Genomic DNA, 18,404 nt, shown 5'->3' on the forward strand with positions numbered 1-18,404 from the left:
TAGATCTATAGACTATTTAAATTTTTACTGTCAACAGTAGCATTTAATGAGCATGTGGATATATGTATAGGTTGCTCACATATGGGTTTACATGCATTATTGGAGGGTTTTTTTTTTTAAGTGCCAAATGTTTTAGCAGGAGATGTAAGCTCTACATTTCGGTACCATAGATTGCAGCCTTGTGAGGCATATGTATTACTCAGAGAAATTTTAATGAAAATATAAAGAGAAAAATAAAAAGAAATAATTCCCTTGAGAAACAGTTCCACTTGCCAGGACCTGAAACTCCAGCAGCAAGTGCAGTTCTATGAGGTAAAACTGGACAAGCCTGGGGAAAATGGGACTAAGGAGTAGGTACCAAGGGAGAGACTTCAGGATGGTCCCACGTTGAGCTCCGTAGCAAAAGAGAGAGGACTCTAGCCAAAAGGTCTATAACAACTCAACAGCTTTTTGAATAAGGATTTTTTTTTCTTCCCAATCCAGCCCTTTTTATGACTGACCTTGGCAAAAAATATGACAATTTGTAAACGGATGTGCAAAGTTTAAAACAAGGAGTAAGTAAAACCTAACCCAGAGAAGCCACCTAGAAAAGCACAGTATTCATTGATAAGGAAAGCACTCTCCACCCAGCGGCCCGCACAGCTTGGAAGTATAATGGATGGATGCTTTTGCTTCCAGAAGGAAAAATAATCTCCTTACTGTTTTCAAGCACCACCTAGAGGTCAATTTAGTTTCCTTACTAGGTTGTTACCAGTCTGACTGTGAAATAAGATTTTATTTAATTTATTATTCATTTATCAAAGAGAAGGGGAAATGAAGGACAGAAATGCAGAGATAGGCATAATCCTGTTGCCTAATTCAGCTTCCCCATGGCTACACTCTTGACATAGGCGGGGTCTATAAGCCAATACTCATATGGTAAAGTCCTCCTGCTGAAAGAAAACACATTCCTTTTGACCTCAAATGTATTACAAAAGAGGAGAAAAAAATCTTCGAAAGTCTGGTGGGTCCACAACTCATTTACAAGAGATTCATTACAGATTATGGTGAGCAAAAGTCTCTTGTCATTCAGATATACTGTGAATAAGATTCAATCTGAGATTCTCTCAAAATAATCCCTTTGCTCTCATTACTGGTATAGCAACAGGGTTCTGAATCACACAGACATGCAAATCTTACTGGAATTCTGCCATATTCCCAGTCTAAGATAACAAACAGGTTTTTCATATAAATTTTTAAAAACTCCTAAGATCATAGAGCGTTAGTATTCCCCAATTTGGGAACCAAAATTGTTAGATAACGGTTGTTGTGATTATTAAGACTGTTGGAATTATTGTGGACTCGCAAACTCTCATTCTCAGTGCAAACAGAACAGTACTAAATACAGCCAGCTTCCAAGAGGAATATCAGATTATTCATTCATTCAGCAAATATTTGAGTTCCTACCGTGCTAGGTGCTGAAATCAAAACTTCCCAATGGACGTTTAACTACTCAACTCCTCTATCACCAGACTTAATACTTCACCTAACTGGGAACTATAAAGTACACTCCCTTCTCAGTGGGAGAGGTTAAAAGCAATGGATCTTCTTGTGTGAAAGAAGTAAAAATCTGGTAGATATATTGGACTCTGGAGGACCATAAGAATGACAGGAGGCCTTTGGACCACAGACTTAACATCACAGTCAGACGAACCTAAGTCCCTCAGCTGGGTAAATGAGCATATGTAGCATTTGCATCATAGGAAAGTGCAATGATGTTGTTAATGTACCTCTGAACTTAGCCACGTTATTATCCCCAAAAGAAAACAGAATCTCTCAGGTGAAGGGAGCTCACCAGTTCTACTCCAACTCTTACCTGAACAAGACGATAACACAACATATGTGATACAGGGTCATCCAGCCTTAGATTGAAAATTTCCAAGGAGGCAACGCAATAAACTTATGGATAGCTCTAATGGCTAGAAAATTTTTCCTGACTGCTAACATGAACTGGCTGCTTTACACATTTGTTCATTGCTAGACCTGAAAACAAGAAAACTTGGGTTCAAATTCCATCTCATACATTCACTAACTCTGTGACCCCAGGGAACTTATTTAACTTCACTGGCCCTCAGTTGCCTCATCTGTAGGATGAGAGGGTTGACAAACTCAATGACCTCTAAGGTCCCTTCAGTTCTAAATTTATGATTCTCCTGTTCCAATACAACAGAACATGTAGGCATTTGCCTGCGTAGCAAAATTCCACTCCTTTTATCTTGGTGTTATAATCTCTCTAATTCATTAGTTACATTACACAATAAAACTAAAAAGAAGAATTTTTAAAGATTCTTTTGACTCATTTTCCAAAATATGTTCAAAATTCTGACAACAATATTTCAAAGTGTTTAAATGTTGGAGAAAGATTTAATTCCCATAGATGTGTTATATTTTCATTTCATCTAATAATATAGTCGAGAATTATTTACCAAAAACACTTCTAATCCAATATCCTGATTATACAAATATAATATGATCTCTCTAGCATCTCTTAGGGCAGTTTTTCTGGCTGATGCATTTCCCAGAAATGGAGTGTAGGAAATTTGAGCTTCAGTATTAGTTTAGGAAAGGAACCTAGTCAATCAGGCCTACATACACATACACCTTTCTATCATCTGGACAATATTCAAGGCATAGGGAGAAAGAACATGTTTTCATTTCAATGTGAGAGAGTGACTTTGGAGTTGTTGTCCCTGGTCCTTCCTTTGCAGATACCAGATTCTTAACTGAAGACATTCTCACTGTAAACACAAAACAATATAACATAAACTAGAAACTTACAGATTGATTAATCTATACATTCACAGTTTACCGAGAAACATTTTCACTTCAGTGCTGCGCAATTATTGTTCTATCTTTGTTAGAAATGAAAAAAAATTACCCTTTGAGACCAAAGGTTTGCTAGGCACAGAGTGAATGAATTTATTTGCCTCAAAGGTGAGTAAAATAATGTCAACAGTAGATCCAAGAAAAAAGACCCCAATAGCAGCATTCATTCAGAGAATTTGTATCATTACCTCTTCTCAGTTCACAAGGGTGGAAGTTATTTTTGTATATGAACAAATTCCAAATGGTCTTGTATATATATACTATGTTTACCACATGGAGACATTTTTATAAAGTATATAATTCTTAACTTGGAACACACATGATTATGTAAACCATTGACTATTTGGGAGATGCCCTAAGCATGATTTCTGTGGATAAAACTTAGACTAACTTAATTTACATAGACATTAAAAATAGTACCTAGGACCACACAGCTATGCATCAAAGCATGACAATTGGAAATAACTTCCCTTTTCTCCTAAGGAATATAATGATTGTCCTAATCTAATAACCTTCGTTGTGAATCTGTTCCAGTTGATTTTATTGACTTTAATTCTCCTAGGGTTTCCTTGCTACACTGCAGTGAATCTCCCTATTCTCATGTGGCCGTGCCTAAAGATGAGAGCATGTATGGGAAGCACTTGGCAAACTTTAAAGGGCTCCTACAATGTCAGCTGCTCTTTTGTGTTTATTCTATGACAAAACAATAAATTGTGGGAGGGTTTCTACAGCTCTCCATTAAGTACCTGCCAAACAAGGCATGTGGTTTTGCTTTTAGGATTAAGCTTATCAGAGGGTACCAAAAAGACCAAATTAGGGTTCCTGAGCAACTTGACTTACAAAAGCTACTTCCTGAAATCCACTGTGACATCATCAGCTCCATGATTCTTAGCTGTAGCTTCTGCCCAACATGGACATGGGAGGAAGAGGTGCAGAAAGGGAGAGATGCCTCCTGCCTGCTAAGGTATTTCAGGTATCCTGCAACATCCGTGACATTCATTCTCTTTTCACAGCAGTCCAGTGAAGGAGCCAGCAGAGTCATGCGTGCAGGCTTGTCCACCCACATGAGGGCTCTTTGACACAGGACCATATGCTCACTTGGCAACTTCCTCTGAATTTTAGAGGCACAGCCACGCACTACATGCTGGTTAGAATCCTCTCTGCCTTCTGAATGTAAGCCAGAAAGGGACCAGAGAGATGTAGACATGGGAGTATGGAGGGGAAGGCCTAAGAAACTTCTTTCTGTGAATGGCTTGTATTTGGAACACAAGAGAAGCACACCACTTTAAATATGGATTCCATTATATTCATTAAGTGTATGAAGATGCTTTGGTCATTCAGGTACATTGAGTCTCATTGTTCCTAGAAAGAAGGAACATCAGGGCAGATCTTGACTGTTCCTTGATAACAAATAATTATTCCTGGACACGTTTCTTCATGGAAAAGATGTGAATGTTCAAGTGTTGACTTAATTGTCTCCCCTAGAACACGTGGAAAGAAAGGGGAGGAAAAAAAGTTAGAGACTATTACTTTATTTCTTCTTCCAGCTATAGAACAGTATTGTCCCCAAACCCATCCTCCAGGGATAACCCTAGATCGATGCAGGAAAAAGATTATTCCTCAGGAACAGTATAGTACAGGAGAAAGAACATTGGATTTGGAGACGAGGGACTTTGTTCAAATCCTGGCTCTGCCACCAACTACCTGTATGACCCTGGGCAAGTCACTTCATCTCCGGACATCAGCTTCCTCGTCTGTAAAATCAGAGGACTGAACTATATGACCTCTGAGGTCCCTCTAGGTCAAAATCTATGACTGTCTCTCATCTTTTGTTTCACACTAATGTATCCCATCGTTGCTCCCAAGGTCCTAGAACAATAGTCCTGTCACCTATACAAAGAGAGATGAAGCCCAAGGTCCGTGCCTAGTTTTGTACATGAGAGAAAATGGCTTTTATGTAGACAGAAGGTCTTCATTTTCATTTTGGATTTGCTCGTGTGACTCACATTCATGTATTTCGACATGCTGACATAAGAATTGGCGTGGTGTAGTATGAGCAGAGGGCTGGACCTGGAGTCAGGAAGGACCTGAGTTCAAATCCCATCTTGGACCCTTATTTGCTATGTGAAATTACACAGATAATTTGACCTCCCAGGACCATCTATAGAAGGAGGGGTTTGGACCTCAGTAGCCTTCAAGGTCGCTTCAAGTTCTAAATCTTATAGTCCTATGACTACTGTTTGGCATTCATATTTGTATAGCATTAAAAAATATCATATAACTTAAGAGTTGTGGTCTTAATTTTTATAAAGGTTACCTCGAGCAACATTTGCTCATTTGCCCATTAATTATGAAAGTCTTAAAGACAGGGGGCTGTCTTTTGCCTCTTTTTATGCTTAGCACAGTGCCTGGCACACAGTCAGCACTAAATAAATGTTTCTTGATTGATCTATTGGGAGAGTCTTCATTTTTTCCCTGAAGATCTTAATCAGACTTGTCAGTAACTGTTTTTATTATGTATAAATGATCTCTCCTTGGGATGAATGAGCATATTTATGCCCTGAACAATTCATATGCTAAAAGGAATAATTCAAGAAATCTTTTAAAATCTATTAGTTAATAACATCTCACGCACTATGGCACACGTGTGTGCCCATGAACATACATAATAACATTAATATAACACTTTAAGGTTTGCAAAGCACTTTACATACACCATCTCTTTCGATCCTCATAACAGCCCTGGGAGGCGGAGCCAGTGATGGTCCATGGTTTAAAACTGAACTGACAACAGCCATCTAGCCAGTATCTTTGGCAGGATTTGAACTCAGGTCATCCTGACAGGTCCAGCTGTCCACTTTACCCCCTCGATGTTTCATAAGAGGAGGCAGTGAGGACTTAGGGTAATTAGATGGAATCTGGAAGCTATCCAGGGATGGGAGAGAACAAAATGTAGTCTCTTTCTCCTCCTCTCTTCCCTTCTGAGGATTGCAAGATGGAGACAGGACAGGGACAAACAGCAGCATTTAATTTACTATTGTAAGGAAAGAAGACAAACAAACAAAAGGATGAGATACTTACCACACACACTCCATAGTGCACATGAGCCACAGTGGTTAACGCAGTGAAGGCCATGAACACCGACTCCTCCAGTCTCCCAAGAAGCCCCGTTACTGCCGCAAAGACCACCAAGGCCAACGGAAACAAGAGGTAGTGGAATGATTCAGATCGGGTGTTGCTCATTTGGCAGATGATCACTCTGCACTGTTCAAGAACAGAAAACAATCCCATTTTAAAGTTAGAAGGGGGAGCCAAAGTTGTCCAAAGGAAGCATGTTAAAAGTTAATGTTATCTAAGTTTCCTGCTCTTCCTGCCCAACTGTATCCCCGGGCTTCCAACTCCCCAACACCCACCTTCCTATTTCTGAGGACTAGAAAACCTGGATGAGATCCAAGGGTGAAGTTTAATGGGAAATGTCCCTTTTCCTTCTATATTGGCAGAGAGAAAACATATATATGTAAGGTGTTTCGTGGAAATAATGTTTTCTATTGTTTCCCCCTTTTCTCCTTCCTCTCCCCCTTTTGAACTTATTTCTGAAAGTTTGCCTCTATTCCTGTTTATTCAGACTTCTTAAAAGCACAGACAAATAAGTGAGAAGCTTCCTGCTTAGTGCTAATCCAGGAAAGCTTTGTCGAGGTGATACTTCAAGAATGACTACCCAGTTTGGTCTAGACCAGGGGAATAAATAAGTCAGATCGCTGTTCTTGTTCGGTCATTTCAGTTGTGTCTGACTCTTTGTGACCCCGTTTGAGGTTCTCTTGGCAAAGATACTGGATTGATTTGCTGTTTCCTTCTCCAGCTCATTTTACAGATAAGGAAGTGAGGCAAACAGGGTTAAGTGACTTGCCCAAGGTTACAAAGCTATTAAGTACATGAGGCCAGATTTGAACTTAGGAGGATGAGTCCGCCTGACTTCCGGCCCACCGCTATATCCACTCACTGTGCCACCTACTAGTACTTCTACTCAAAACAACCTCCTCTTCACCTTAAGTTCTTGTTGAACTTAATATTGAACCTTCTTCCTATTGGTGAAGCCGTCTCCAATGTATTGAACATTCACCAAACCCCCAGATCCTACAAGAAGTGCAGAAAGCACTAGCCTCACACAGAGCAAGGATGCCCTGTATGCTCAAGGGAAAGGGAGCTGTGGCTGGAAGGACAGTGTTGTGGTGGTCAAACAAAGCCAAATTTTCTGAAAGCAGTCCCAGACCACAAAGAAGATTGGACCGATGTGTACATTAAGCCCAACTGTTGATCTCAGAGGATGCAAGCCATTAAGAAATGTAAGAATTCGACAGCTGGAGGAGACAAGAGGAGAAAGGGCCAAATGAGCCAGTCTAGTTTCATTTTTTTCTTGTCTCCATAATAAAAATCTTAACATTTAACTTGAAACTTCAAAAAAAAATCTTATGAATTTAGAGTAGAAAGAGAACTAATAGTCTAATCCTCTCATTTTACAGATGAGGAAACTGAGGCAGGAGTTAAATTATTTGTGCACCTCCCCCTACTCAACTAGGGAAGGGAAGGGCCCTGTGTTTGGGCAGATGTAATCTTGGGGTGCCCTCTCCCTAATGGGATAGTAACCAGGGAAGCCTGCAGCTTTTGAACCTATGCTTGGCCTCTTCCCACCAAATGCTAGTTATATAAAACATCATCACAGATGGAGAATAGTGAGTAAACCCATTTATCCAAGCAAATAGTAAACAGAAATTGGAGAAGTTATGCATATTAGAACAGGGTTGGGGAACCTGTGGTCTCAAGGCTACATGTAGCCCTCTAAGTCCTCAAGTGCAGCCCTTTGACTAAACTTAATTTGGTCAAAGGATTGTGCTTGAGGACCTAGAAGGTCAGATATAGCCTCGAGGCCAAAGGTTCCTCACCCCTGCATTAGAATATACCAGAAAATACACAAAAATGAACTCTTTAGATGGTAGCAAGAGGAGAGCTTGGTCCAACCAAGAGTGAAGCCCCAGTGTCACCCACAGGGAAACTCTCCAGTCTCAGTGAGCCAAGCTGGAAATCAGGTACGCGTTAAAGACCTAACTTCAGCTACATCTCTGCCTTCCAAAATCTACCTCTAATCTCTCAAGCCATGGAGAATGCCTTTCCTCCAATCTGGAGCTCCGTTCTCCAGGCAGCATGTAGCACAGGGCCGCCTCTTCTCTACCCATCTTGGTGGTAGTCTGCTTACAGCCACACAAGCAGAATGGTGCAATGGAAAAAAATGTTAGAATAAAATGACCTGGGTTCAAATCCTAGCTCTGTACTTACTGCTGGATGACCTTGGTCATCATTGCCTCTTTCAGTCTTTTTTCCTTCCTCTGTAAAAAGGAAAGAGTTGGGCTAGATGGTTTACAGTTCTAAATCTATGATCCTAGGATCATATAATAGGTGGTAAGAAGCAGAGCTGTCAATTGAACAAAGATCTTTTTGACTCGAGATTCATTGCTTACTCCACTGTATCACACTGCTTCCAAAAGAAAGCCTTTTCTTCACAAAAAAATTCCTGCATTAATACTTCCGAAATATTTCCTAAAAGATTTGAGCATGGTGGCCCATGCTTCTAAACCAGGATGGGGAACCCGCAGGCTTCAAGTCAAAGCCACAAGTGGTCCTGTAGGTCCTCAAGTGCAGCCCTTCGACTAAATCCAAACTTCACAAAACAAATCCCCTTAATAACAGGATGTGAAACTGTGACGTTTGGATTCAGTCAAAGGGCTGCACTTGAGGACCTAAAGGACCAGATGTGGCCTCAAGGCCAGAGGTTCCTCACCCCTGTTCTAAACCCTGCCGTGGGGGAGGCTAATGCTGATGAATCACCTGAGTTCAGGAATTCTGAGCTTCAGTAGGGCTATAGTTGATTGACTGGCTTTTTGCATTGAGTCTGGTACCCATATGGCAAACCCTGGCCATAGAGGTCCACCAGGCTGCCTAAGAAAGGACAAATCAGCCTAGGTTGGAAAGCAGGGAAATCCGTATTTTCATGTTGGTGAGGCAGTGGGATCAAGTCCATGGGTGGCCGCTGCACTGAAAGCCTGGATGAGAGAGCTGGGAAACCCAGTCCCAGAAAAGGGGGGAGTGGGCGAGGGGGAGGGGGAGACAAACCTCCTGCTGGACAGCATCCATTCTTTGGGTTTTAGAATTGGGATGTTGAGGAGACAAAAGGTAGAGAATAAGGGTAATACATTTGAAAGCCCTGTGGCCAAAGGAAACAACTATATCCTAAAGAAAATTCGTTTGAGCTATGCCCTGATATTCAGCAAGGCAAAAGGAAAGAGATCCAGAATGTGCTTCTAGAATCCATGAAAGTCACATAAATACATGGCATATGAAGAAAATTACAAATAATAAATGTTTGTGATGACTCTTAATCCCATGTGCTTGGTTACCCCCAAAGAACTAGTCAAGGGGTAATGAGCTTACACTAATGGGACCTGAGTTCAGCGTCTGGCTTTGCCACTTACTGCTCATGTAAATTGGGAAAGCCATTAAGCTTCTCTAGGACAATGAAAGGTTTGGTCTAGAGTACCCTTCCAGCTCTAGATTCATGAAACCGAGCACATAAACAATCAATTCTCAGTTATTCAAGGGATGAATAACCATGTAGCTATTCAAGACCTTGGCTTTTTCCTCTCCAGTTACCTGATTTTCAGCAACCTGTTTTGCTATTGATTTGCCACTGTGATAAAGGAGAATAATGAAATTGAAGTCAGTAATTCTTGTGAAGTTTAGTAGTTGTCCATGAATTTGCTTTATCCATGCCAACCCTGCCCACCATCAGTACAGATAGTTGAGTACTAATGGGGTACTCTAAGCAGGAACAATTACAACTTAGTGAAGACATAGAAGGGAAGAAATAATGGATGGCAACGTGATTCTTTGTAGTACAGAAATTAATTTTTTTTTAAAAATTAGATAAGTATCATCTAATGTGTTTCCTAGTCACCTACTTTGGAAGGTTAATTTTGGAAATGCTGAGAAAAGTCCATTACTTTGGCAAAAAAAAATATCATTGGTGACTTTTATAACAACAGTTTTAGTCGAACGGTGAATCTGGGAGTCAGACTGTAGGAAGTCAAGAATGGAGTGGGTTAATAAGGATAAATATAGTTTCTTATATCTGAGTTTAAAAAAATCAACTTCACAAATAAAAGCTAGGGAAGTCTGATTATATGGCAGTTCAACTGAAAAAAGATCTGGAGACTACAGTGGCATACAAGTTCATTATGAATCAGTTGTGAGACACAGCAGCCAAAAAAAGCTAATGCAATCTTCAAATTAATCTTAATGTAAATCAAGCTAAGTTTGGAAGAATGTCCAGAAAAATGGAGGTGATAATACCACTGTGCTCTTTTCTTGGGACAGCTAAAGTACTGTGTTGAATTCTAGATGTCAGTGTCTAGAAAGTAAATTGGTAAAATGAAGAACATCTGGAGGAGAGGGAATACATACAGAAAGTTGAAGGGCCTCAAAATCATACCACACCAGGATGAGTTGAAGGAAATGGTACTGATTAGTATGGGAAAGGGAAGTCTAAGGGGGGAAATGTCTTAGATATCTCCAAGTATCTGAAGAACTGTCACCTGGGGGAGAGATAAGCCTTGTTCTGTTGAGTACACAGGGCATAACGAGGTATGAGTTGCAGAGATACAGATTAGACTTTACTTAAAGGAAATATTCCCAAAAATAGTTTTACAAAAATTGGAAGGATTGCCTCAGGTGGTAATAAGTTTCCCTTTCACTAGAGGTCTTTGAGTAAAGGTTGGATGACCCCTTGCTGGTTACACTGAGAAAGGATTCTTGTTCACATTCAGGTTCCATAAGATGGCCCCAGGGTCCCTTCCAACTCAGGTATTCCATGATTATGTGTGATTCTGGGAAAGGGAAGGAGAAGGAGAAAGGAAGGGAAAATTCATTAAGCACCTACTATGTTCCAGGCATTATGCTAAGCACTTTTCAAATGGTACCTTTGATTCTCACAACAACCCTGTAAGGTAGGTGCTATTAATATCCCCTTTTACAGTTGAAGAAACTGAGGTAGGAAGAGGTTAAGGGACTTGAAAATAGAAGCTAGAAAGGGCATCAGAATCATGAAAATGGACATTTTAAGGAAGGAGTTCTGAGCATATTTAACCACATTAAAAAAGGAGTCTGTGGGGGAGGGGGGTGATGATTGTGGGTAGAACAAATTAAGACCATCTCAGCTACTGCTAGCCATAACCAGAGGTCCAAAGTCATGTGTGCTTTTTCCTTTAAGATGTCAAAAAACAAATGTGTGGTCTAAGGTGAATTTTAACTTATCTACAACTCTCAAACTATGAAAAGAAAATATTCATGCTAAAGCAACACATATGCCATTACTTGCTGCTGGTATAACGGTATAAGAATTTCAAGGAGAAAAAAAAATTGCCATGACAACATAGACTCGGCCTCCACAGGAAATATAAATAGGAACAACCAGCCAGAACCAGAAAATTAAAGGAAAATGTGACTTTTTCTAATTTGGAAACATGATTTCAGCTACCATATTTTAATTCATTTAACTCGAACATGAGAGCAGGCAAATATTATTTACCTGCTGGGTCCTGGGAGGCAGGGAGAATGGTGATACCCAGGTCAGAAACTGAGGAGTTTGGAAATGGACAATTTGGGAACAGTGGGTTCCATAGAGTGTTTTAAAAAGAAATGAAAACAAACAGATGGTAATTTATTAAATGAAAACTCCTGATTACTTTCTCCAGTAAGGATGCCCTGGCCCTTATCAACTTATTTTCGAAACGTTTGCCTAGTTTATAACACCATAAAAAATGATGAAATGAAAATAAGAGCTAGCATTTACCTCGCACTTTATAAATATTATTTCATTTTATTCTCTCAACAATCCTGGGGGATAGGTATCATTATTATCCCCACATTTCAGGTGAGGAAACAGAGGCAGAAAGTCTTGCTCAGGGTTGCACAGCTAGTAAAGTGTCTAAAGCTCTATTTCAGGGGTGGCCTCAGGGCCACAGGCTCCCCACCCCTGCTTTGAGCTCAGGTCTTCCCAACTCCGGGCCTGGCGCTCCATACTCTGTGCCACCTAGCTGCCTAGAGTTACGGGATTTGGAATGAGATCAACCTGAATCCCCTCTATGCTACCTAACATCTATGTAGCTTTGGCCAGGTTGTGAGCCTCTTTGGGTCTCAGTTTCTTTCTCATATGTAAAGTAAGGCGTTTGGACTAGATGACGCCTCTTCCAGGTCTAAATCAGTCCTTATGAGGCATGTGCATTAAGCCCAGTATATGGCAGACTACATAATATTGTCAATGCTCAGCATCTGCCCTTGCAACTTCAAGCATTTGCCTGATTTTATTAGTAACCTCATTTTCACTCTCATGTTGACAACCATGCACATTCAAAGCAGAAAAAGATGAGAAAACCTGCAATGGGCAGGTTTGTGGAGTGGATAATATCCTACTAGGCACTTCAATGGTCTAGTTTACCCTACCGATGTAAAGAGCTCCCCATGCATTAGTTGTATATTTTCATTGCCTTCAAAACTCAAGTTCTATGTTGCAATTAAGCCCCCAGAATGTAGTGCAAGTGTTTTGGTCTATAAGCTCAAGTGTGCAAATTCAGTGATGCAGCTTAGTGAGAAAATAAGTGTTAGATAAACTTTGTGCTGGCACGTCTGCACCTGCTGTCCACATAAATTGACCAGCCAGCTAGAGGCATCGAGGCTGCCGATTCCATCATAGATCTCAGCCTCAAGGATAGATGTCAACTCATCTCTATTATGCTCCCATACTCTAAAACCCTTAAGGATCTTAAACAGGCTATGGAGCAGACAGCACTGATAGATTATTTTAAACTGGTGTATCCTTCACCATCCTCATCACCAACCACCAGCTGTGAAGGATTTAGTGTCAAAGGTGATGCTGAGAACTCCCTAGTCTCAGTGTCTTCTGACAGCAGGGACTGAAGCCCCTGCAACCTCTTTCTTGGTTTTCAGAGGGCAGCCAAGGGAGAAAGGTCTACAGCAGTATATTATATGGTACAACGCCCTCACATTGCCATCTGACATAGTGGAAGGTAAGATTCAAGTTAAAAATGTTCTAGTTTTAAGAATTTTATTTGCTATATGGTATTTATGGCATTGTAGATTTCATGCGTTATGAAAGTGAATATTGTCCATAATCAATGTTTTTTTAATTAAGATGTTAGCACAGAAGGTCACAGAATTCTAGGGTATTACTAGCAAGAAAAAATGTTTTGCATGTTACCAATTTTAATTTGATTTTGTATACTTTTATGGGTTACCGTGTTAGGAAAAGTACATATTATCAGAATTAGTGTTTTGTTATAAAGAAGTGTATGAAGAAAAGTATATTTTCAGCAATCTCTAGTGAAAGATTACAGTTTTGGGTGCTCACTGGAACCTAACCCCCTATTTCCCACAGGATTAGTGTATCAACATTTGCATTTTTTATTTCCATTCATGTTTTCTAGGAACATTACTGCTATGGAAGTTGAGGTTGACTGCATATTAAAATTCACATTAGGCAGTGAGATGTTAATAGATCTCTAACTTTCCAAGTTAAAAGTTGTAAGAGACCAAAGTTCCCTACCTTTTCTCCAATTTTTCCATTACTACAACATCTCCTGGTTTCTTCAAAAAGATTTATAATTTCACTCATTCAACAACAGTTTTCATTGAAGAGGGTAGAAAGAAGTAGGAGGGTAACAGATAATGCTGTTTCTCTAGGTATACACTAGGATCTGTTGGGAATTTGACAGCCCACTATAAATTCCAAAAATAGATGGGGGATGGGGCATTAGAAACCCAAGGACCTTTGGCCCGTTGCCCTTTGCCCCACTGTGTGATTTCCATTTTGATGGTAAAGATCCAGATAATTCTACATCAGGAAATTCATAACTGCACATATTACTTCTTATGGAAAACAATGCTAAATCAATATGTTTCCCCCAGTAGCGCCATAGTTCCTTTTCATGCAAGTCAAGGTATATTTTCTTATATCATCTCCATGATGATAAACTGCAGAGTTGATCTACATTGGGAGAGGGATTTCCCCACTGAGAGCTTTCTATAATTGATGAAATCAAAGTCCAAATAAAAGGGGGGCATCTATTAAATGAAAACTTCTATATTACTTTCCCCAACAAGAATGCCCTTGCCCTTTGTATAAGGCAGGCAAAAGAAAATTCAAGGAAAGCCTGCCATTTTGCTAACACTTGACTCTTCTCCACATACTCTTTAAACAACTATGCTGGCCAGCTTCCTGTTCCTCACACACACACCACTCCATCTACCGACTCCATGCTTTTGTATTAGCTGTACCCCTGCCTAGAATGCTCTCCTTTCTCACTTCCACCTCCTAGCTTTCCTGCCCTTCTTCAAAACTTGGCTCAAATCCTACCTTCTACAGGAGGCATTTTCCAGTCTCCCCCGCTGCTAATGCCTTCCTGAGAGCCCAGGGTCACATAGCTAGTATGTTCAGGAAGGCCCGAGTTCAATCTAACATCAGACACTTACTAGCTGTGTGACCCTGAGCAAGTGACTTAACCTCTGTTTGCCTCAGTTTCCTCATCTGTAACATAGGGGTAAAAATAGCACCATTAAATGAGATAATTATAAAGCACTTAGCACAGTGCCTGGTACATAGTAAGTGCTCTACAAATGCCAGTTATCAGCATTACTATTTTATTACTTAAGCAAAATCACTAAGGTTAAGAGGAAAATCCAGAAGGCCTAGACCTAAGCCCTCTCTCAGTCTCCAGGAAGGACCTGAATTGATGCCGTTTCAAAGACATTAGAGCTATCGAATGCCTAAGGCACACAGTGCCCCATTTAGATGAAAGCAAGACTGGTCAGAGAATTGTGAAAATCATTTTGGATGAGTCTTTTCTCACCCAGCTACGCAAGCGTAAATCTTTTGGATACTTACAGCAACACTGGAGAAGGCAACACCAACCATAAATAAAAATAATCTGGGCTGCTTGATTAATATATTGCATGGAGATAAAGCCACCCAAACAGTTAGGAGGAAAAACAGGAGGGCAGGGGACACCAAAGGCAGCAAAGCTTCATACAAAGAATCCTTCTTCAGTGTTTTCCTCTGGTATGCCCTACAACGCAGAAAAATCAAAATGCCGCTTTTAACATCAAAGCATAGGCCTGGCGTTAGAAAATTAGACTGAGCATGAGGAGACCTGAATTCTGGGCTCTGTGACTAATGAGCTTGTGACTCTTCATGAGTCATTTAAACTCTCTGAACCTCATCTGAAAAACGAGGTTAATCTAATATTCTTTTTAATAGGGAAGTTTTATGTATGTCACACATGGATTGCCAAATGTAAGTAATTAGAATAGAATAACATAGAAAAATATATAATCATAGAACTTTCAGTTGGAAGAGGCTTGCTCAAAGTTGACTTGCTCAAAGTGTTATTAATTAATTAACTGTGCGATGACAGTCTTTTATGTCTACATCATGTACCCATTTTGAGTTTATCTTGGTATACAGTGTGAGATTTTGGTCTATACCTGGTTTCTGCTAGGATGCATTCCAGTTTTCAAGTTATTGGTCAAATAGTGTGGGTTCTTATATCAGTATCTGGGATCTTTGAATTTATCAAATTGTATTTCTCTGCTTCTCTACATTATGTACCTAATCTCCTTCATTGATCAACCTTTTTATTTTTTAACCAGTACCAAATTCTTTTTTTCATTCTTATTTATTTTATTTTTAATTTATGGGATGAAACAAGCATTTTCATAACATAGTATAATAAAAAAAGATTGCACATGAAATTGAAAATCTATTATGTTCCATTTATATAAATTTATATATATACATATATAATGTATATATAATTTTTTTTCTTTTTCTCCTTTTTTTTCTTCCCCCCTATCCCCAGGGATGGCTACCATTAGACACAAATAGGTTGTGTGTGTGTGTGTGTGCGCACGCACGCGCGCATGTCTGTGCGCACATGTGTGTGTATGTGTCTGTGTGCATGGGTATCTATCTGTGTGTGTTTGTAAAATTATTCTATATTACTTCTATCTATCAGTTCTTTCCCTGGATGCAGATAGCATCCTTCTTCATATGTCCTTTGTAGTTAATTTGAGTACTTATAATAGTCAAAATGACATATTCAATCAAAGTCATTCTTAAAACAATGTTGCTGTTACTGTATACAGTGTTCTCTTGGTTCTGCTCACTTCACTCATCATTATTTCCTGCAAGTCTTTCCATGTTTGTCTAAGATCACTGAGCTCATCATTTCTTACAGCACAGAAGTGTTCCATCACAATCATATACCACAACTTGTTCAATTTGTATCAAATTCTTTTGGTGATTATTGCTTTGTAGCATAGTTTGAGATCTGGTAATGCTAGGATGAAAGTACAGGTACCAATTAGTAGTTCTGTTGCTCATTACCTGGTTCTGGGTCACATATCCAGGATAAACTGAGGAGGACACCTGTACCTACAGTTGGCATTTCAGTAAGTAGTAGTCCCAGGTCTTAGGCTGGGTAGTGGGCAAGGAGCAAGCTCAGACACAAGCAGTCATTGTGTTACTCTGTGCCCAGAAGCAGAGCAGGGTCTCAGTTTTTCTACTCTAATCCTCTGGTAGTTTGATTGTTATAACACTGAATAAGTAAATTAATTTAAGTAGAATTCTAATTTGTTTATATTTTCTCAGCCTACCCATGAGCAATTAATATTTCTCCAATTATTTTCACCAGTCTTTATTTGTTGAAAGAGTGTTTTATAGAGTATTCATATAGTAATTGTGTGTCTAGACAGGTAGATTTCCAAGTGTTTTATACTTTCTGTAGTTATTATAATGGAATTTTTCTTTCTATCTCTTCCTGTTGGATTCTGTTGACAATATGCAGAAATGCTGCTGATTTATGTGGTTTTATTTTATATCCTGCAAGTCTGCTGAAATTATTAACTGTTTCAATTAGTTTTTAGTTGATTCTCTTGAGTTCTAGTAATTTTGTCTATTTGCCTATGCTTATCCTTTCAATTTGTCTTTCTTGTCTTATTGCTACAACTAGCATTTCTAGCACTATTTTGAATAATAAGGTAATAATGGGCATTCTTGCTTTGTTCCTGATTTTATTGGAAAAGCCTCTTGTTTAATCCCCATTATTACAGATAATGCTCGATCTTGGTTTTAGATAGATTTATGTTGTGGTTGTGGTTTGTTCTTCATTCTTGAAGAGGACCATGACATGAGGGAGATGACAACATAACTTGCAATTGAATTTGATTTGAATGAAGAAGGGCTGTGCAAGGTCACCAGCCTCACTTTCTCCTCCACAAGCCATCTGGGTCCAGTGGCCAGATAGCAATCAGAATGACTGGAGATGGCCCAGGATGCAATGGGAGACCCAGATTTGTGTTATCATATTAAGGAAAGATTCACTCATTCTTATGTTTTCTAGTGTTTGTAAAAGGAATGGGTGCTGTATCTTATCAAAAGTGTTTTGTTTTATTTTGTTTTCCTACATTCTTTTTTATATGCTCATTCTTCCAGCCTGCTTCCTGACTTCAGTATGACTTCATGTTAGGACCAGGCTCTGTGAACTTTTGGAGGGAATGTCTGGACTTAGCTTGTGACATCTTGAGTCCTCTTGCGGCTTTTCTGAAGGTATGAATGTTCTATTCCAGGATCTCAGAAGCAACTCAGGCTGAGGCCTTACAAGCTTTTGTTGCTCCCAAAGTAGTCTGATACAAGGCAAAATTTGATCACAGCTCTCCTTGTCTGTGTTCTGCAAGTTCCTACTCTGGGCTGGGGTCTAAGCAATACACCTGTGGACCTGCCTCTGGTACAGTTCTAGTGAACTATGAGCTCCTCAAATACAGAGACTGTGTTTTGTCTTTCTTTGTATCTCCAGCATTTAGCACAATGTGTGGCACATAGTAGGAACTTAATAAGTTGCCTACTGAGTATTTACTTGTAGCCTGCTGCTGGTCCCAGTTACCATGAGCCAGCTGGAAAGCTCTGATGGTTCAGAGTGACCTAATCGCAGTATCTTCTTTGGTCTGAGATTCCTACCTTGGTTATTCCCCTGCAGGTTTCAGACTCAGCTGGGGGATAAAACTGAGACCCTGCTCTGCTTCTGGGCACAGAGTAACACAATGACTGCTTGTGTCTGAGCTTGCTCCTTGCCCACTACCCAGCCTAAGACCTGGGACTACTACTTACTGAAATGCCAACTGTAGGTACAGGTGTCCTCCTCAGTTTATCCTGGATATGTGACCCAGAACCAGGTAATGAGCAACAGAACTACTAATTGGTACCTGTACTTTCATCCTGCACAAGGTTGGGCCCCTTTGTGTGGCTCTGAGAACTCTCCCTGCAGTGGTCCACATTTTGGGTCCTCTTTTAGAAGCAGCACATGAATGTATTGTGCTGCATTCTCCTGGCTAGACTCTGTCTCTAGTTTCCATAGATCTGT

The 18,404-nt window shown here is 39.9% G+C and overlaps 1 protein-coding gene across 2 annotated transcripts in view; it reads right to left on the minus strand.

Moving 5' to 3' along the window:
* Positions 1-2,933: 2,933 nt before the first annotated feature.
* The window catches only part of LOC118833926 (ethanolaminephosphotransferase 1-like), a 155,393-nt gene continuing 139,922 nt past the window's right edge, over positions 2,934-18,404 (minus strand). For both annotated transcript variants that reach the window (XM_036741355.1, XM_036741356.1), the window contains exons 8-10: positions 14,873-15,053; positions 5,947-6,129; positions 2,934-4,346 (exon numbers count right to left, since the gene is read on the minus strand). In XM_036741355.1, the coding sequence (XP_036597250.1) occupies positions 4,281-4,346; positions 5,947-6,129; positions 14,873-15,053 (430 nt within the window). In that variant the 3' untranslated portion in view covers positions 2,934-4,280. The remainder of the gene's footprint in view (positions 4,347-5,946; positions 6,130-14,872; positions 15,054-18,404) is intronic.

This window comes from Trichosurus vulpecula, chromosome 1 (assembly GCF_011100635.1).
Source record: "Trichosurus vulpecula isolate mTriVul1 chromosome 1, mTriVul1.pri, whole genome shotgun sequence".
NCBI lineage: Eukaryota > Metazoa > Chordata > Mammalia > Diprotodontia > Phalangeridae > Trichosurus > Trichosurus vulpecula.